This window comes from Botryllus schlosseri, chromosome 4 (genome assembly GCF_051294905.1).
Source record: "Botryllus schlosseri isolate E-star chromosome 4, Bs_hap1, whole genome shotgun sequence".
NCBI lineage: Eukaryota > Metazoa > Chordata > Ascidiacea > Stolidobranchia > Styelidae > Botryllus > Botryllus schlosseri.
Genome location: NC_137239.1, coordinates 5,690,504 through 5,712,630, shown reverse-complemented (window position 1 = coordinate 5,712,630; position 22,127 = coordinate 5,690,504). Strand labels below are relative to the sequence as shown.

Genomic DNA, 22,127 nt, shown 5'->3' with positions numbered 1-22,127 from the left:
TAATCACCTACACATGTGAAGAGATTCTGGGAGGTACAAAACTTCAATATACAATTGAATACCATATTCATATAGACATGAACCCGGATATTATCCATTAACATTCGTCATTGGTAATCGTAAGTGACTTGTTGAGAATTGGAAAGAGCTTTGCATATCAGCAATCGTATCACAAAATGTGACGTCACCGGCATGGAATATCGAATGATCATTTTTTGTGTGCTTTCAAAGTACGCCAAGCAAGTCCGTGCGAACAGAAGGAGCTCTGGTACCAACTAAAACAGTGCATTGAGCTGAAGCACTCTCTTCGTAACGATTATTCGAAATTCCATGCTGGTGACGTTCTATTCTGTGATACGATTGTTGATATGCAATCTTATTTCCAATTCTATATTAGTTGCTGAAAATTAACCCTGACGAGTGTCAGCCGGAAAATTCGAGTTCTTGGTTATAAATATGACAATATAATAAAATCGTTGATTGAGTCATGGGGCTGAGGGTTGAGTAAGGGCTTCCACTGTTGCACTCGTGTTCACAACATATGCGCGAATCGCATCAGAGCGACATCTCAAGTATTTGTTTTGATCCAACTTGCTCGATCAGAAGTACAGATGGCATGAATTCAAATACCCTACAGTCGACATCTCCCATTTAGTATGACACGACTGAAAGTTCCTTCATATTTTCTTCGCCTTCAAATAGTTTATATCCCAATATTTTCATCACATCTCCGCATTCTTCCTGGATGCTCTTCACTATATCAAATGGTAGAAGGTTCCTCCATTGTTCGACGACTTTGAACGGGTCGCGAACTGTTCCGAACGCACTGTCGAATCTTTTGAGCACCTGCGAGGCCTCAAAAGAATCATTTGATTTATTATGCTGTGCAGCAGAGAATGAGTCTTTAAATTTATAGAGCTGGAATTGTCAGGAACAGTGGTTCCCACCAGATTATATAGTCAATCCTATTCCCAGCTATAAACATTGCTTATCTCACGGACGCATACATACCCATTCTCGACAGCCATAGTGCCGAACCGTCATGATGAGACATACATCTCAGCACTTGTGTCTACTATTTGCAATCAGTACACTAATGAAGAGGTTGAAGAGTTTTTGAAAAGTAGGAGGAACATAACTTTACCGAATATTATTGATAACTGTAGTGACACATTGACACGGAGTGCGGCACGCATATATTGTGAATCGCACACGAAATTGATTGAATATTTTTATTCGCATTATTTTATTTTCAATGAACACCTCGGAAACAAAAGTTCTCCGTGAACCCCTAGCAGGGATCTTTTGGTGTGCACTAATTATTGCATCGGTATAGGATTGGTTTTATACTTTGAAAATCACTTTTCGATGATGCAACCATCGTCCGATAGGATCAATGCTTGAACAGTATGATAATCACCGTGTGGCTCCTTTTTACTAGGGGATAATCCACAGTATCTGTAAGAACTAAGTAAGGTCGTTCGTGTTCCAGGATGGTGAGAACGTTTTGTTTACGTTCGAGATCGGTACGCAAACATTTTATAATAATCAGAGGTTCGCGTCAGACGTGTACAAACTAAATATTTAGTCAGTTGATGGTCAACTGACTAACGGTTTTTTGATTAGTTCTAGTTCTAGTTGCGGATTTTGCAAATTGAATGGTTCTAGGTGCAGATTTTAAATTTTCAGTGGTTCTAATTGCACATTTGAAAATAAATATTAGTTGCCGAACAACTAGAAAACATGTGTAGTGGTTTTGGGCGAATTGAGATGCCGGTATTCTGTTGAATGATGTTTGTGCAGCCATTTCCCACTGAGATCCATCACTTCTAACAGTGGCGCAGCCGGCGGGTGGCTTTTTGGGGTCGGAATATCTCTTGTTTCAAAAACCCGATCCTTTGCAATGTCGATTCAGTATCTGATATTTTCGATGAAATAAAAATTGTTGTGTGTACTATGGTAGGCTTATCATATTTTGGAAATCTAAAAAGAGGACACTTTTTCAGTAATTTGCAACTTGCAAATCTGGAGTAGAAATCCCAAAAACCGGTGAATTTTTCCCACTTTGTGATCGGTTGACTAAAAAAAAAAAAAAAAAGGTAATCTTTTCCGCGCAGAACTCAAAATACCGTTTTTCTGTCTACATTGCCAGGTGGATGACTAAAAAAAAAAGGAGGTCATCTTTTCGGTCAGAGCTAAAATCACCGTTTTCCACTCCGAAATACCCACCGGAGCTTCACTTCTGTGCTAATTTGCGGCATATCACTAGCAATTTGCTCTAAATCTGACCTAAATTCTCAAAAAAGAGGACAAAATCTCAAAAATGAGGACAAAAGGGCGTCCTCCGAGGACACTTTCAAAAAAGTCAAAAAAGAGGACAAATCCTCTTAAAAGAGGACGCATTGTAAGCCTATGCTATGGGAGAATGAAATCCAATTGTGTACGGCTCTTAACCTTTAATGTCAATCAGGAAATACGGTGGCGAGCTAAGTCAATAGTTTGCACTATATTCCAGTGCTGGGATCAAGTAACTACCTTCGAGTCACGGGTCCTTTCACATTTTGACTCGAGTCAAGTCAATTGATTTTCGAAGGTGACTCGAGTCAAGTCAAGTCACTCAATTATTGGAGGTGACTCGAGTCAAGTCGAGTCAAGTCAAGTCAAGTCAAATTGTCTTGTCACAATTCAAGTCAAATTGTCTTTTCGAGGTATGAGGCATGATTACGTCATTGCATTTTGCTAGCTGTCTGAAATACGGATTGATTGGTCGTTGATTTTGAACCGATAAACGGTTATAGAGCTAAATATAGACACAAGTAAGGCGCGGTATCGCTCACATATAAGTAGAGCTGCTAGACTACGTAAGCAATTGCACAGCCTCAGTTTATAGTTACCAGCCAAAATAGAGTACAAAGGGTTTGGTTAAGTTGAGAACACAGAACAGAAATTGACATTTTGCTATTACATTACTTTACTATACTATACTAGAGTTTTATAACAACGTAGGCTGTAAGCTTCGATCACTACGTTTGCGGTCAATATATTTGTGAGAGAACAATGAAGTCTCAGTAAAACACACGACCATTGAGTGATTGGTCGCTCTCACGAGTTACATTAGCGTTGCGCAAACAATACGAACATATGCAAGATAAGGTGATTTTCATCGACAGCGATTACTTGATGAATTGAAATGGACTCGTTAATTTTGCTCCGAGTCACGAGTCAATCCACATTTCTGATACGCCGAGTCAGGTCAAGTCCAGTCATTTTAGCAAGGTGACTCGAGTCATCCCAACACTGCTATATTCGGCGGTAAATTAATTTCTAATAATTTATAAATTTTAGGAAATTGAATTGAAATTGAAAGCAATGAATTACGTGGTTAACACAAGCTTCTGAGTGGATGTGTTACTATTACAGGCAATTAGTAATTTAGAATCAACGTAATATTTATCCCACGTAGTTATTCATAACAATATTAAACAAGAAACATTGTTAACTCTTTTTAATCCCACCAACCCATAGACAGACACGTACTTCTATTACGACACCAAAATATATGGCATGTTACCAGCCACTATCCCGAGCGGTGCGAAGGTTGGTAATATCGTCCTGATGTTTTGGTAATTTCACTGGCAGGTATTCCGAATTCGTCTTCTCTGAGCCGCAGCCGAATGACTGCGTGCTTATGTCACAATCTCGACTTAAATTACCCATGTTATATATATCGACTTTATTATGAATAAAGACTACGCAAGGTATCGGCTACCCCTGACACGCCTGCTAAAAGTGGCACGCAAGATGATTTTTCATGGCATCACGCTAAATGATTTGATGTGCATTATTATAATCATGTTTCTTGCAAAAAGTGGAACAAAATCTTTCAAAATATCAGGAGCTCGAAGGCGAATCCAAATTATTTCGTAAATCAACATGAAATGGGGTCTTTTGGGACAGGTTTTATTATTCTTCAAAATTTTCTCCGCACTTTCCACGTATAGTCCGTATTTATCCCGCGGGCCGTAGAATGTTCAGCTCTGCCCTCGCTAATCTACAAGCCTTCGTAGAACCTCAAATATTCAGGAAATCACAGAACAAAAGTCTACCACAGTGGTTCTCAACCTTTTTGTATTCGCTGACCTCTTTTGGACCGTAATGGACAACGCGGACCCCCTCAAGTATTCGTTCAAAATTAGCTTAATTAGCTCATATAATTGTAGGCTAGTGATGAACAGCGATAAAATGACTTATCTTGAAAATAACACCACACTATATGTAAAAATTGGGCAGACTTATATTATTTTGACGCGAATTTTACAGCTGGATTTATTGTTTAGGAAATATGCGTCTTCGATGTGATATGAACGAGTGCCGAAAATCAATTTTCACAAAGACATATCTATAGGTAGTGGCAAATGTACTTTTAGTGCGAAACGCTTTGGACGACAGCTTTTGGTGTAAGTTTTAATGATCATATCACGCCCGGCCCAGTCATTTCTCATCATCTCATCCTGAAGTTATTTAGTGGTTATATCACAGGATAAAATGGATTTCATGTCGAGTTTTCAATTCTTCATTGGGACAGATTAGGAAAACAATTTTCTTTCAAATGATTGTTTAGTAATTTTCTGAGACTGACAACCCCAAATCCAAAATGTTTTGCAAACATTTCGAAGTCACCCTGTTTGACCTTGCTATCTGCAACATCGAAATTTGCCACAAACTCCAATAAAAAAACTCTAAGCAATAATATGTTGGCGTTGGCAGGCTATATTGGCAATTTGACAATTAAAATGAGTTTGCACGGTCGGATATTTCAACTCAGACGACCATTTTAATGATGTGAGTCGTAATGTTTTAGCACTTGTGAAGCGAAACTGTGTCATGTTTTTTCTGATTAAAAAGAATACAAACTGGGTTATCAATCATTTTATACAACTTTAGAGGTTTCGCGGACCCCCGGTTGAGAACCACTGCTCTAGTAGAATGAGGTATGCTTGATGCAACCAGCACGAATAATTTAGTGCAGCTTAGGAAATTGTTCCTTCCGGCTGGAGCGGTTTAATAATGTCAATTAGGGACACTTTAATTTTATTGCGACACTCAATTTGTAGTAAGATCATAATAGAATATTCCACCATGGTTACTGACCCGAAGCTAACTTTCTCTGTGTAGGCGTCCGTAACTACAATTCCAAAATCAAATATTGCTGGCCCATCAATATACTTTTGATCACGATATTGTGGATACAAACTATGAGGTCTAATAATGTGTACAGATATCGTCATCACAGTACAAACATATAACTATACCTGTCGGCCATCTTTTCCACCTTTTTTAACCCTCTCTGTCAGCATAGTAACGTTTGGCTGAAGATGGTTCAGCACGTTGGAAGCCACTTCAGGCGGTAAAGTCAAGTTCATAAATCTAAATACACAATATAAGCATTAGATATGACATTTGAAGAGCTTGTTGGAGGTACAGAACTTCAATATACAATTGAATAGTATATTCATATTGAAATGAAGCCGAATATTTTCGGCTGACACTCGTCAGGGGTAATCGTCAGCAACTAGTAGAGACTCGGAAAGAGCATTGTATATCAACAATCGTATCACAAAATATGACGTCACCAGCATGAAATTTGGAATGAGAGAGCGTTCAATGTACTATTTTTAGATGGTACACGAACTCCTTGATATGACATTCAACACTATATAGATCATATGAATTTATTCGGTCAAATTTTCATAGTACTTTATGTACCCATGAATGGCAATAAGTATTCTCGCCGTTTCTGCAACTACATACTCTTGATGGATTCGTAATTTTGTACGTGAGCAATAATCAGAAACTTATAATCAATTCCGACACACTTAGTTTGATATACCTATATACCTATATTCAATAAGTGCGAAAGTGATAAGAGCTATCGATGTATCGAAAGCTACCATCGTAGGCAATCTGAAGTATAGTTTTATAGGACTTTACTTTAACTGTAAGGGTGATTGGTACATTAGGAATTTAGAATAAGTAATTGCAGATTGAGTTTTACTTAAAGTCTATAAGCTACAGCAACCTCTATAGCTAATGAACTGATTTACTCTTGATATTTCTACAGTAACATGCATTGGTAAATGTTGAAAGATCAAACGTATCTCAATATGATGTGTTCTCATATTGAAGATGAAGCGTGACAAAGTTAGCAGCAATTATCGTTGAAAGTCACCGTGATCCAGCTACACGAAAGTTATCAATTCACTCATTTCACTCATCCATCATTTATTTACACGCGCTTCGTTCAAATTGCATATTAATGGCAGGCAAGCGACTGCAGTAATCAACATTAGTACTAAGTAATTAGTCGCGGCTATTACTCCTTGTTCGTATTTCTTTCTTAGAGTGATGATAGGGGAGGGCTTTGAAACAGTCCAGATTATAAAGATTCCCTAGGAAATTAGTTCTAGTTTCTTTCTAATGCAGCTCAAAAGCTATATTTTAATGTACAGGTATCCCGGGCTGAAATACATCTCGAGAAACTCCAACGTTAAAACTCGGGTTACGTTCCAGGGGAGATCATCGATATCCATGAAGATGATTCGAATTCATGACCCTGAAGAGGTAGTCTATGGGTCTCAAAGTCGTTGGCTCTAACATCCTTGAATATTTGTACAGGCAAGTAATATTCGTGGAAACTCACTCGAAAACTTCCCTGGCCTTTTCGATTGCATTGGTCGCTATATCCTCGTATCGCAGTCTCATGTATCTTCTGTCTTCAATGATAGACGATTTTTTTGTCCCACCTGTAAATGAAATATTTTAAAACAGTATTCCTCATGCAGTGATTGTATAGATCTTATGTACATACCCCGATATATGAAATATTAAACATAGGTAATCGCGACTATAACATCAGCAGCTAAATAAAAATTAAAATATTTTTTATTCCAACGTAATTAAATCATACATTTAGGTTATCAATCCGATGTAAGGTCTAGGCTCCTCTTCGCCATATCATTCGCGTAAGCGATGTCGTAAAAAGCCTAGAAGTTGGCCGTGCTACAATTCGGCAGTTACGGAATAAACATGAAGAAAATGACCTGGTGTAAATGAACATTGTAGTTGACCAACACCATTAATACCGCAAACAAACAAACAATCCGATGTATAAGCCATTAAATTGTGAAGGAACTGCACCTCCAATAAAACTTCAGCGCACAGTTTAGCCATGATGTCGATCAGCTACTGATCAACATAATATTTACAATAGCAATGATTGGGTTATTTGAAGTATAAGCTCCATTTTCTCTAGTCGTAAGGCGGCGCTGGTCCTGCGTATGCGTTGAGACGAATACAAAAGATGTAAATGTAAACGCAGACGCTGGAATTAGGTAAATTATTAGTAACTCCCCATTCCAATTGGGACTTGCATACACCTGTTTGCTGTGGCGTTCTCGCCTCTGTGAATAACTATTGTTCTGTTCCATTTCCCAGATAAATATTAGCCAAGTGCTAATTTTTTTTCAACTTTTCGCAATTTGGTGTCAGTGATTTGATCCGAATGGTGAATAGACTGAAAACCCAAGACTGCCCTCAGATGGTTATAATGTGTCCTATGAGCAACATGAGCAATGGGCGTGCTCGAAATTTGCTGTCTTGAAGGATTGTTTACGGGGAAGTATTTCGTAATAAAATCTCAAATTGGGTCAGAAATGTGCTGGCCTGCTGGGTAATCTAGGGCTGAGCATTTAGTCCATGACACTTCCGAGGCAAGCGGAGCTCTCCATAGCAACAATTGCTTCCCCTCTCCAGGTGGCGAGATAGTGTAGTGGTATAGTCCACAGTTACATGACAAATACGTCGTGGGCTCGAGTGTGACCGAGGTCGAATCCAGAATTCCTACTTCAGTGTTGGAGGCTTATCTTTGCTTATCCTCGTCATATCGTCCGCGTAAGAGGTGTCTTACAAAAGCCCAGAAGTGGGTCGTTCTACAAGTCTGCTGTTACGGAATCGAAAATTAACAATATCGACCCGATGAAAATGTCCAATGGCTATTGAAGTCGACAAACAACATTAATACCACGAACAAAGAGATTTCTCAAATTCTGTATTCTATTCGCTAATACCGAGCCAGTATTTATCCAACTATGGTCCAACTGCTCGAATTTCATCTTGGATATTACTACTTGGGTAACCGGGATGCGGATGGTGTACTTTGTGGTTCATAACACTTGCCAGTCTTGTCTGTTTACTCTGGTGCCTCATGCTTGCATATAATAACTGATTTTCGGATGCTGGTGGCTTATGAGTCAGGAAGCTATTTGCATGTAAAATATCTTAACTTTACCAGACAATCTTTGGTTTACTGATGTAAAGAAAAAACCGCAGAGGAAATAATTGTAAACGCGCAATCAGAAAATTGTCCTCAATCAAGCCAATAAAACTATTTATTATAGGGTTACCATATTTTGGAATCGGGAAAGGAGAACACTTTTTCAAAATTTTCAAACTTATGATGTTGGAGGAAAATCTTGAAGAAATGTTAAACTTTTCCAAGTTTGTGGTCGGTTGACTAAAAAATAGTGACCTTTCCGGCTCAACCCCCGAAATAGCCGTCGGGGCGTTACTCGATTGGTGATTTACTGTCTCTCAGTCGAATTTTGCCCTATATTTACCCCAAATTCTCAAAAAATACCTAAATCTCAAAAAGGAGGACATCTAGGCGTCCTAAATGAGGACGTATGATAGGGTTACCATATTTTGGAAATCTGAAAAGAGGACACTTTTTCAGAATTTCCAGACTTGCAAAACCGGAGGAAAAGCCTTAAAAAATGGTAAATTTTTCCCACTTCGTGGTCGGTTGTCTAAATGGAAAAAAAGTCAACTTTCTCGCTCAGTGCCTCAAATACAGTTTTCCTTTCACATTATCAGGTGGTTGATTATTAAAAAAGGTCAACTTTCCGACTATGATCTAGAAATACCCGATGGAGCGTACTTCCGTGCTGATGTGCGTCATCTTGGTCGAATTTGGCCGTAAATTTGACCAAAAACTTTCAAAAAAGAGGACAATATCCCAAAAAAGAGGACAAAGGGGCGTCCTCCGGCGATCCGCCTGTTATCAATTTAAAGCAGTGGCTCTCACCCGGGGTCCGCGAAGCATATTCAGGGGTACCACGAAAGCTCTGAATTTGCAAAATCATTTATAACCTAGTATTAGGGAAATCGTGAGGCAGTTTCGCTTCATGAGTGCAAAAACTTCAGGAGACTCACATCAACAGAACGGGGTCCGATATGAAATATATCCCACTCTGTAAACTCGTTTTAATAGCCAATAGCTAAGTGGCACTAACATATTGCTGCGCTTAGAGATGTTTTGTTGGCGTTTGTGGGAAGACGAGTAAGAGTACCAAAAGATCAGTTAGGGTGACTTGGAAATGTTTGCGAAACATTTTGAATTTGAAGCTGTTGATACCCTTAAAATTGTGAACAGTAGGTTCGAATACAAATTACAGAATAAAAATTCCTAATCCGTCTCAGCAAAATGATTGAGACCTTGCCACGAAATATATTTTCCTCTGTGATATACATAACCGCTATTCTAGATTTTTGAAAATCTCTTCTTCAATATTGATGCCATATATGCTGCGAATATTCACAAAGGTATCGTCGGAAGCGTTACGCGTTTATAGTAGATTCGCGATCGCCAATCTTTTGGGAAATAGATTTTCGGCATTCGTTCATATCAAATCAAAGGCGTGGACTTTCAAGCCAGGACCACGCATTTCAATAAATGCAGCTACAGAATTTGCTTTGAAATAATATAATTCTACCGACTCTTGACATAAAGCATGATGCTATTTTCAAGAAAATACAGTTTCGCCGTTGTCACTAGCGTACAGTTAATGTTTGCACCAGGCAGATGACGGTTGCACGATAATTTGGCTATATTTGAAGTAAAGCTTGTGGGGGTCGGCGGGATCCGTGGCGGTCTAAAAGTGGTCCGCAAAGACGAAAAGGTTGAGAACTACTGGTCAACAGCTACAGAGATTTAACAATCGTTTCACCGATACCGATTGATTTATGAGATTCCACAAGTTCACCATAATTTCGACGAACTCTATGAATACACGTTGATTACAATTTACAATCCAAATTAGTAAGAGGATTTTTACTAACCACATCACGGTGGATGCTCCGGCGAAGCCGATTTGAATTGATGAATTGATTCATTGTAAATGTAATCAATGACCTTAAAGTACGACCCATACAATTGGTTTGATGAAGTTTTAAACATTTTGACTTGAATCAATACTCATATAGCATACTCTACTCCTGTCTACCTTCGGAAACATTCCGCAGATATTCGATATTGGCCTTTTGACGAGGGCAATAGCTCTCGCTGATCTCTCCTTTGACTTGCTGTATCTTCGATTTACCCTCAAGCTTGAGACGGGATGACGCAATTGACCTGTAATATATATATATATATATATATATATATAGGATATATTCCGGTGATATCTTGAGGTAAACAAGGAAACGTACAATGATGTTTGGATAGTTGCGACACCAGATTACTTGAGCGTGAGGCAGAATGCTATTCTGGGCCATTAACCCAATTAACCACCCGAAATAACAAACTATTAAACACCGAAATATTCGTTAGATGTTTATAGTAGGTTGCGCTAAAATCAAACGTGAAGGTGATGTCAACAAGTTTAAATAACCAGCAATGTCTATTCGCCAGTATCCTTGCTCCAATAATGTAATGCCAGTCTACCAAGTGGTCACGGTCCATGGAGCAAAGAAGCTACAATGTCAAATTTTCAAGTTGAAGAATAGCGGCATCATTTCAATCAGCTTTTACCTGTCTTTACGTCCTTTAGGATCTTAGCGTCCTATCAATTTTTGAATAAGCACTATAATAATTGTCCCTTACGTCCATTACACTGGTCAGTAAAATGAAAAATCTATTTTATTTTTGCAGAATATCTGAGGGCTGTTTCTGAGGTTTTCGAGGTTGCTGATTGGGAATATCACATTAGTTTTGCCGGATTAACTACCGTTCGGAAGATTTTTATACCCCTAAAGAGCCCGAAATTACTGAATTTACCCTTGAATATTTCACTTGGTAGGAAGAAAATCGTAGTTAAAAAAAATTATACTGCGCATAAGTGGATAATTGAATATGAAGAACCCTCATGTTGTTTTCAGTCATTGCATCAACATTAACATAACCTGATGCGAAATATGCGTTTGTCAAAAAGCAGTTTGTCAAGCCTAACAGTTGTACTTTTGCACAACTGAAATACACATTCTCATGTATCAGTTGTTCATTATACCTAGATTAAAGAGGAGTATAAAGCTATGAAATTTGTCCTTGAAAAGCTTAACTACAATACTCATATGTGTCTCATTTCTTTTTGCTTGTAAATGGATAATTTGCCGATGAGTCAACAAAGTGGGTATACCTAGTATAGGCCTACCTATCAAACGAGAAGCTAAAATTTGATGTCTCTGATAGATTTCAGATTTGACTACGGATGAAAGATTCACAAAGAGACGCTTAGGAGTACAGAACATCATAACACATTTGAATAAAATATTCAGATTTATTCCCGAAGCTTTTCGGCTGATCCTTGTCAGGGAAATCGTCAGCAATATTGCGAGAATTCGAATAACTATGTTCAACAACAATATGCATCGCTAATTATGACGCCACACAGAAAATCTACAAAGTTAGGAAAACGAGAGAACTTATATCTCGAAATCGCAGCATAACAATCAGCTTGTTCTCGAGCATAACCAGGCCATGGGTCAAAAATCTTCTATCGGCAAGCATTTACTAGAAAATCATACATGTGCTGCTAACTATCACGAGGACATGCTCTCTATATTGGCTAAGGGTCGCAATTTATTTGATTTGTCTGGTCTTGAGTCCACCATCATCACTATGAGTAAACCTAGTTTATGCCAACAGAAAGAATTTCTGTATCATTTGAAAATCGCGAATTAACTTGTTTTGCTTCGCTATTCCATTCCTACGCTTCAGTTCTCTCGTTATCCTAACCTTGTATATTTTCTGTGTGACGTCATAATTAGCGATGTATATTGCTGTTGAACATAGTTATTCGAATTTTTGCAATATTGCTGACGATTTCCCCTGACGAGGGTCAGCCGAAAAGCCTCGGGAATAAATATGAATATTTTATTCAAATTTGTTAGGATGAAAGATTCCAATTTCATATTAGAAAGGAGTTCACTGCATGGGATTACTCACAAGATGAAATGAATAAAACTGTTTAGATCAGTGGTCGGGAACCTATGGCTCGCGAGCCATATATGGCTCCTTTGGGTATAAGATATGGTTCTTTGAGAAATTTATATTTTGCACCTAATTTATCAATATTGCCGCAACTTGACAGTATATTTTCATGACGGCGAGGATAATTATTCTCGTACAGCATGAACATGTGTTTGAGATGTTTAGGCAGTGGGGTATCCACGGTTAGGGGAAGGACTGCCCGCTTTTCAAACTCCCCAAATATAAGTTTCTGTCGCGCCAGCGACTAACACCACTCGCAAATTCGATCTACCCACCATCGCGCGCCAAGAAATCGCGGATTGCACGATACCTTGATTGGCGAAAGAGTATAGCAGAGATGGCGACGCTTGTAGGACAATGCAATCTCGAAATAAACATTGCCTTCCTGATCTACACCGATAAATAAACTGGCTTGGAAGAGACATTGGCAATTACAAATTCAAATTAAAAGCAACGCTATCTGTTTTCTTGAATGGTTAGTAACTTTCTACCAACGCCGTAAAAATGTATGTGTGTAACGTAACGCAACGTTACGAGGCGGCATGTATATTTAGAAGGCGATCAATACTTAAGATTTTCAGAATCAGCGCGACAAATGCATGTGATTAATATCAGTGATTATAAATTCTAAGCTATTCACGAGGTGATGCGCTGTCACAGGTGAGGCTTGGCCCGTCTGTGCCTCATCTGAGCATTGCGTCTCCTTTCGTGCTTTATTTTCGAACAATAAATATGAACATTCCGTGAATTTGGTAATAAAAATGTTTAAGAACTAGTCATTAATAAACATCGATAGAAGATATCAATAACCATTGAAGGGTTCACGATTTTCCTTCACTCATCCCCAACGACATCTAGAGAACTGCCTGACTTGCCTCCCCTAACCCGACGTCGCTGTCACACGGTGGGTGTGTACTGCTAGTGACCATGTTTGGCTCCACCTACCCATATGGGCAGAAAAATATAGCGCACACTACGAATCCCATATATTAGTGCTACCAATTAGGGTTGGGCACAATGCTTTGAGTACTCGAATCTGAATCGAGCAATAATTTTAATGATTCGAGTCGAGTGGTAAAATATGATTTTTTTCGAGTACTGAAAATATACGATCCTCGCAACTGAAAGTTAATTTACTAATGAGAATTATGGTTTCGATACTATTTTCCACTGAGGAACCCTTGAAACCTTGATTGGCCGCGTCGCGGCATACGAGACATAGTACAAAAAACCTACGAACGTTACTGCAAGTACCACAATTCCGAAGTCATGATCATGCCACAACATTGTCAGGAAGTGCAACGCAATGGAAGTATATTTAATGTGACAGATACCAGGCATTGTATTCGTCGTGGTGGCATAAAAGGTACATATTTGAACTTAGTACATTCTGTTGTGATGACATAAATGAATGATACTCGAATACTCGACTTGACTCGAAGCACATTACTTGATTCAGAATCGAATCACTCGGGTACTCGATTTTGCCCAGCCCTACTACCAAGTACCAATACGCCAAGGATGTTCAATTGTGACGTAACAGTTGACTGGCATGTATGGCTCTTTCGGAGTTACAATTTCAAAATATTGGGCCAATATGGCTCTTTGGTCGAGAAACAGGACCATAACTGCCGCACCCCAAACCGCCCAATTGAGGGGCCCAAGATTATTTCGTGAATTAGCATAAATTATAAAGTATTTTTTGAAGATTTAGGCAGCTTTTTCAATTTTTTTTCGCGCTTTGCGCGATATCAAGTTGTCAAATATCTTGATTATTGGGTACTCTTCACTCAAGAAAAAATACGCTAGATTTATAGAAATGGGCATATCGACATTGGCCATTACCGCGCCACGACGCACCAAGATAGGCTATAAAGTTTTAGGCCATGTAACATGCGACTCCAAGAAATGTGCCAGAATGATCGGCAGCGAGAAAACCTTGGCCGAAAAGAACTGCGCTTATGCTGATACGTATAGGTTTAATTGTCCATGGGCGCCTAAATGACAGAAGCCGAATGTTCCTGTCATAGCAATCTGAACCTCACAAGATAAATACCATCCCGCAGGGAAATATTATACGCCAGTGAAGAAATACCAATTTGAAATCGTGTGCGTCTTTTAGTTTAGTACATTTATGCTATTATATATATTTTTTGATATAGCGGAGGTCACGAAATAACATCATGTAACGAATTCATACCAACGGGTCCATCCGCATGAAGATGTTTAATTAGCCTATTATTTACCGGCCCTGCAGTTTCCAAGAGACTTCACTCAGCTCTACTGGTAAATCTGATAACGCGAGCAGAGAGGACAAGAAATTGCTAGCAATATATATGCAATTCCCGATCTTATTGACCGATTTTATTATGAATTATTGACAATTTTCGCGCTTGGCGCGTGCTCACTAAATAGTACAACTAATTTCGCGGTAAAAGCAAACAACGTGATGGGGGGAGCGTCGGTTTATGACCCTATCGGAGCCCAAGACCCTAGCTTTTCGCCCGAATATATCTAATTATTGTTGAGTGGTCCTAACTTTTTACTCACCTCACTCCGCTCTACCGGTAAATCTGATTACGTGAGCAGAGAAAGAATAAAAATTGATAGCTATATATAAGCAATTCCCGATGATATTGACCGATTCAATCATGAATTATAAAAATTTTCGCGCTTCGCGCGATTAGTCCAGCGAAATTAGCTAATTAAACAGAATCCAAATATATATGATAAGTAGCGGTAAACAACGTATAAGCTGAGGGGGGTCTGGGGAGAAGCCCCCCAGAAGTCCGGTTTATCACACTGTAAAAAATCTGGTAGATTTACTGGGAAATCTCTGTAAATTTTACCACGAATTACCGGTCACAGCCAATTACTGTGCGTAGCTTGTCATTTTACATTTTGATATGTAATATTACCTTAATATAGCTGTAAAGTAAGTTACCAGAATTTCTTCGCAAAATTACTGACAGTTACTCGTTACTGCAGTTTACCGGGCTATTGGCAAAATTGATTAGCTTCAAAATCGCTGCAGCCAATGTATACGTAGAACTGAATGTTACTGATATATCATTCTAGAGGTGATTTGACCTGATTGAACCTCATTTGCGAGACTGGGGTCTGTCATACCGAAATTGTTAGCCCTAGTATCAATTTAAGCTTAGTAGGGTACAAGAAATAACTGACAATCGTAGCTAATGTGGTACACCGTAGCCATATTATATTATAAGGCAATGGCTGTACGGCCAGTCTCGCTGGTTACATTCGTTGTCACGGATAAGGCTGATAAGTTTGAAAATTAGTTCAGGATGTATAATATTGCTCGGGGAAACTAGAAATATCTGCACCGCATGCTCAGTTGACCATGTGTTAATGGCGGACAAGGCGACCTGTAACAGGTTACATTAGGTGACTGCTTTTTCTGAGATTCGTAGTAAACAACCAATGCACAACTGTGACATCACAAGCAGCGTCTGGTTAGGTAAGTACAGTAAGTAGTGAACAACACATGGAATATATATCAATTTATACGAAATTACATGACAAAAGGGACTATATGCAATAGGGCGGTTCAAAAATAACCTTTTTTCCTGAATCTTGCTGGTTACTTGATTAAATCGTTAGGTTGCCTTAAAAAACGACGCACACCAAATTTGAATTCATTCCAACCAATATTCGCGGATTTCGTAGAGTTTGAAAATTTTGAATTTGCCTAAAAATACAAAAAAAATTTTTTTTCAAATTTTCCTTCCAACCTTATGAAATTGTTGCGCTGTCTTCAAAGACGATGGAAAACAAATTTGACTCAATTCCAAGCTGCAGAAGGGAAGTTATTCAAGTTTTTTGATGATAATTCTGGGATGATCCACCAATCAAGGATAATCCCAGAATTATCAAAGAAAAACTGCAATAACTCCACTTCTACTGCTTCGAATTGAGTCAAATTTGTTTTCCATCGTCTTTGAAGACAGCGCAACAATTTCATAAGGTTGGAAGGAAAATTTGAAAAAAAAATTTTTTTGCATTTTTAGGCAAATTCAAAATTTTCAAACTCTACGAAATCCGCGAATATTGGTTGGAATGAATTCAAATTTGGTGTGCGTCGTTTTTTGGGGCAACCTAACGATTTAATCAAGTAGCCAGCAAGATTCAGGAAAAAAGGTTATTTTTGAACCGCCCTAATATGCAATGATAAATGTTTCTGTATGGAAAAAAACGATCCAGATCAAACATTATAACGTGGCCAGTAAATATTATTGGTGTCATGTGTCAGCGGATGAATACCATTTATTTCGAAATCGTTCGAGTGTCGTCTGGCCAGTGGCTATTGCCTATTAGTGAGATTTGAGCAAAGGGTGGAGCGAAGCTTGTTGTGCTTGAAGAAAGTGGACACGATCGTTGAAGATTCCTAGGAATGCTGAATGGAATACGCATCTTAAAAGGTAATACAGTACTATTATTATTATTTATTAATAAAAGCATGTTATGGTGCCTATAACAGCATGGTCTTTTGCACCACGTGACAACATAACTTGCAAATACAGTACATGAAACTCTCAGTCAGAAGTCAAATGTAAATAATTATATACAGTACTACATAGTATTTGTTACCGTGAATATCTGACTCTGCACACCAGCCCTCGATGACTTAGATTTCATGATTGATATATTTCATTCGCCGCATTCTCTGTTCTATTTTGGGATATTTGTCGACTTATATAGTGACCACATACTCCGCTGCGGAGGAGTTGAAACTGTTGGCTTAGTAATGTCATTTTCGGGCCATAGCATAGATATGTTTTCATCCACTGCTGGATTTGTTTGCCACACATGCCACCTTAAATTAGGAACCTTTTGCTTCAATACAGAGATAAAGTAATGAATCTCTGCTATGTCATGTAAAAGGCGGAGCCGTCATCACACAATGTGCCAGTACCGGTACTTCAAAACATGTTATATTTTTGTTAGCCTATTTGTCTTAGTCTTTATAATGTCATGTCCACTGTCCAGGTTAGGAACTTTGCTTTATATAGCGACTTACGCATGAATTCTTTTTAGTGGAACTGCAAGATACTAACACAGAAGGAATGAGAACGAGAAAAAGAAACAATTGGAATTTGGCCGGTGGTGGAATTAATTCACGTTTTCTCGAGACCACTCGTGTTAATGCATGTCTCCTAAAGAAGAATTAGACCTCCAGCAGCAATATTTTTCCATCGATAACCACTTCATCGTGATATCATGAATGAATATACAGTTTGTTCCAATGTCGTTTTGGGGATGTGAAGAAAATGTTGCGATATTTTTGCATCGGGTTGCTTTGCGATAGGTCTGGATGTACATGAATTTACAAGCTGGTATGTAATCCTGATTTACAGGGACAGCATGTAGGTAGGTAGGCGGTAAAATGACAGTCTCGATCGCAAATGTACAGGAGAACATGTAGATTAGATATACCGGAGGTGACTGTAACATTACAGTCTGGCGTGTAAAGTGAGATTACCGGACGAGTGTAAGTTAAATTTACATTGACTAACGGTAATGTTAGATTACCACGAAATGTCTGGCTACCGTGCTTCCAAACATTTCGCGGTAAATCGAGGTTTTTATTTTTTACAGTGCACTCTATGGGGGGCCCAAGACCAACGTTTTTTTGGGGGGGCGGGGCTGACGAAGTGCTGTTACGGCCCTGTCGAGAAAGGTTCCCGACCACTGGTTTAGATGATAACAAAGAACCCAACTACAGACAGTTGGTCCACAAATTCGTATCTGCATATGGAAAACTTTGAACAAACGCAAGCATAAAAGTTCATATCATGATTAGTCATCTTGATATATTTCGTGATCATCTTCTTGACTATCAAGCGGAGAAGTTCCACCATGACATAAAAACAACAAAAGAAAGATATCAGGGCAGATGAGATGAACATGGCAGACCACTGCTGGAACCTTTCGGGAAACTGTACTAATCAGCTTATATGGGGAAATCGAACAAAAAACAATTTTGCTTTAAAATAAATTAATAAAATTATATTCCAACTGATTTTTTCAAATTGACAATGGGTGGTTGACATAAAACTGATTGAATTAAGGCCACGTTATTTCAGTATCTAGATTCTTGGTAAATACTTATATACATGAATGGAGTTTATTTATGTACATGATATCCGTGAAAGTCTATAACTACGATAAATCTATAATACCCCTAAATATAGTGCTGTTGCTGTATTTTGATCTGAAAGAGTCTTATGTTTGTAAAAATAACAAGTAGATTGAATTTCTCAACTTTCTAGTACCACTGACCCGATTTTATATGCAGCCATTACAGCGAAAATGGGAGACTTCGGTCAAAATAGCCTCATGGGATATCTCCAAAACAAGAGCCAATTAAAAAAAACGAGGCCATATTCGAAATCAGTACCTTCCAGAAACCCCAAAACCACTCTTGACCAGTGTTATTGTCAAAGCCGAAAATAATGCCTCATTATTGGTAATTAGCATTGTAGGGGTATATAGGAGTTGTGGTTAGCAAATATCATAATGCATTGCCAAGAAACAGCCACAAAGACGTTCCGAATTCATGAATGCAACAAAAGATACTTTCTGATATTGATAGTAACCTTGTAAATATGTTTTCCTGTAATTTACCTGTGTGTCAGTTTATTTTCTCCTAATGGTACCCGAATTCAGCCTTGAAATGTAATACATTTATAAATTATATTGCAATCGTTTTCACGAGGCTATTTCAATGTCGTTGACTCATTTCCAAATAATCAGTGTGACAGTAATTATTAATTAATTAGCGATATCACTATACTTTATCACAGGCCATTATAAAAATCTATACGCATTAAAAAACCATTGCTTTCCTATCAGACATGTCTGGAACGCGATATTTAGTCATATTGAAGTGTCGGAATTTGCCACCGTAAAGACTATATTTGAAAAAAAATAGTCGGAGTTTCAATTTAAGATTGCACGGCTTCTACCGGGCATGACACAATTCTAAAAAATAATCAACATCAACCATGAACCATTTCGGTGCCCATATACAAATCACTGTGATTAAATCGATCTTAAGTCTTTCTTGGCTGTGAAAAATCATTCTACCATCGCAGCCAGCAAGCAATTCTATTAATTTCGCCTTTCCTGCTCGGGTAAGCTAATCGCAAGAAGAAGATGACCTATATGATATGGTTTGCCGACGATTTTGCCATTCACGCTCGGGTAAGCAAATCGCAAGAGAAAGAAGTCCCGTATGATAGGGTGACCGACCTTATTGCTATTCACAGGCACATTTCAACCACTGATGTAGCCTAGAGATGCATCATAGGGAGTATTCATATTGAACTAACTAGACGCCACACACCCACGTTAAACTGTTTACGTCCATTTCCGATGAACTCTGGACAAATCGAACTTTTTATGTCAGCTTACTATATGAGAGTAGCTACTGGGATTCGTTATAGTCGCGCCAAGCGCGTAACTTGTTTCAGATTCACGAATAAATTTCGTCATTAATCTTAGTTGTGTCAATATTTACTATCACATATTCCTATTTTCTTAGTAAATGTGATCAAATTCGCCGGTTATGAAGTTGGTGAAGGGTGTGTTTTCAGTAATCTAGGGCCAGTTATGAATGCTGATGCAATATTAGCTGGACCATTTGTCATTAGTCATTGGTGGGCATCATTTTCCTCTGATGTTTGCATTTGTACTGTGGGCCCAAATTGCAAAGGGCGCTACCAAATTTAAATCGACTAATCAAGACGCATGGAATCGTGTGTCGCTTAGAAAATTATAAGATTAATTAAAAGCTCTCAAAAAGTCGGGAGCCAATTCGTAAATTCAATTTGCATGTCGACGGCCGTCAACATATACTAATTGAATTACGTTCGACGGTGTCGCGCCGAACAAATTTCCTTCTGCAGCCGCAGATTGGACACCCCTTGCCCTATGACGATGCGTAAATGATTCAATCGTCATCGTTAGGTATCACTCAATTTCTTGGGTTTTCGAGAAGAGATGGATTTATCTGATGGCGATTCGGATCGGCTTCTGTGGACTCATTGTGTTGTACGCACCTGAGGTCTCTAACTAGATGAAGGACGTAAGTGTCCTTATTCATCTGCTTCAGATGCTGGTAAATATCTTCCAAATCTTCTACTGTGCATACCCTAGTTATTTTGGTGATGATCATATTCGAATTATCGCATACATTCTGAAGAACGTCATGTCGCATAGGATATCTGCAATTCTTCTTGTCCGGTTTCATTGTTTCGCATGTCTTTTGGTAGCTTTTTTTCAGTCCGACACTTGCCCCGGTAAAGCAAAATCCGTCTCCCCGGCATGAGGCGCCGTCCGGCCAACCCGATTGTTTAAATCCGTGCCTATATGTTTCAACGAGATTAGTGAAGTCACAGCTAAGTATTCTTTGCAATAGTTTCAATTTTTCCTCCTTGAAGGAATCGCATTTCAATCCGAATGGATATAAAGGTTCGTATATGTACATGTTGTTGTTGGTAGCGGCAAAAACCTCGCCCGTGAAGCTGCTACCGCATCGAGTTTGGGTCAAGATGATCAGCACTTTCTGACGTTTCGGACCGTGCGATAAACTATCATCATCAATTAGTTGGCTTGGTTGTCCACTCTTTGTCGTCCACTCTTCTTCACTAATCACAGCACTGTTGAAATTTGGTAGGTACTGCGCGTGCCATGATTTGACGATACTATTAGGCTTCATAAAATTCAGTATAATGATACCAATCAAGAACAACAACGTTGCAATAGCCAATTTCGGTCCGCGACTGTACATTGTGAACCTGACGTGACTTAGACTAAAGCAGAAAGAATACCTGAAAAAATATTTGCGTGTGCATTGTATTAGGACACCGTTCATAGATATCATCACTCAGGATATAGAGCGTGCAAAATACTGTTCAGTATCGGCAAGTGTAAACGCTTTCTAAACGCTTTATAGTCTATAGTTCGGATGTTTACATATGCACATCTGCAATAGGGCAGTGATTATCTACCTGCGTGATGGTACTCACTTGTGCGAATGACAAAGGTGGTACGAATGGTGCGAATGAAAATTCGGAGAAGCGCGGATAAAAATCGCAAATAATTATTAATTTTGTTGACGTGGAATAATTCAAATAAACCTAACAGGAAATTGAACTACAGTTTCTCCCTAAGTTTTGCAGATGTGACGCAAGTGTATAAACTTGTTTCACTTACGACCCACAACTAATCGTAGCTTTGACCATAACTTTGTCTCTTACAAGCCGTAATGAATTTATATTTGTGCACTATAATTATTACGTATGCAAAAGCCTGGTCCGAAAGCGGGTGTGTAGAGGCAGACATGCAGGGTCTCAGCCCGTGGAAGGCGGTGACAGGCTAGAAAGAAATGGCGTCAAATTGACTTTTTGCTTTCTTTCACTGAACAACCCTCATATTTTCGTAATAACAGTTCGATTAGCACAAGACACGAGGATAATAGTAAATATCCCCATTACAGACACTCCTTTGCAAGCTACTGTAGCGCAAATTTTTACACATTCAGGGATTAATAATGTATGGGTCGCAAAGCGTATCATTTTGGCTCGACAAGGTGCCTGAGCGATTTGTTAATATGTATGTAATATATGCTGAATTAACTGAAAAAAATACTGCTATAGTTTTTACATATCCAAGGTCACCGTGTTGGGTACTATAACCAATAAGTGAGACCCGCAGAAAATATGACTTGATCGTGAGAATTAACCGACCTTAGGCTTGAATTCGTGATAAGATTTGT

General features: G+C 38.7%; 1 protein-coding gene and 1 long non-coding RNA gene across 3 annotated transcripts; one reads left to right on the top strand and one right to left on the bottom strand.

Annotated features, from left to right (window-relative positions):
- Nucleotides 1–558: 558 nt before the first annotated feature.
- LOC145436916 (carbohydrate sulfotransferase 1-like) lies at nucleotides 559–21,242 on the bottom strand. Of its 2 annotated transcripts, none has more exons than XM_080314107.1 (5): nucleotides 20,410–21,242; nucleotides 10,341–10,468; nucleotides 6,701–6,803; nucleotides 5,313–5,427; nucleotides 559–846 (listed from the first exon to the last, which is right to left on the bottom strand). In XM_080314107.1, exons 1-5 carry the CDS (start codon nucleotides 21,231–21,233, stop codon nucleotides 652–654), a joined length of 1,365 nt encoding a protein of 454 aa, XP_080170233.1. In that variant the 5' UTR covers nucleotides 21,234–21,242; the 3' UTR covers nucleotides 559–651. The 2 variants fall into 2 exon arrangements, with proteins under 2 accessions (XP_080170233.1, XP_080170232.1); XM_080314106.1 differs by having other exon boundaries at nucleotides 559–855; nucleotides 20,410–21,236.
- Nucleotides 16,513–17,627, top strand: LOC145436892 (uncharacterized). Its single transcript, XR_013914471.1, has 2 exons — nucleotides 16,513–16,767; nucleotides 17,384–17,627. It is a non-coding gene; the product is annotated as an uncharacterized LOC145436892 (long non-coding RNA).
- Nucleotides 21,243–22,127: the final 885 nt, after the last annotated feature.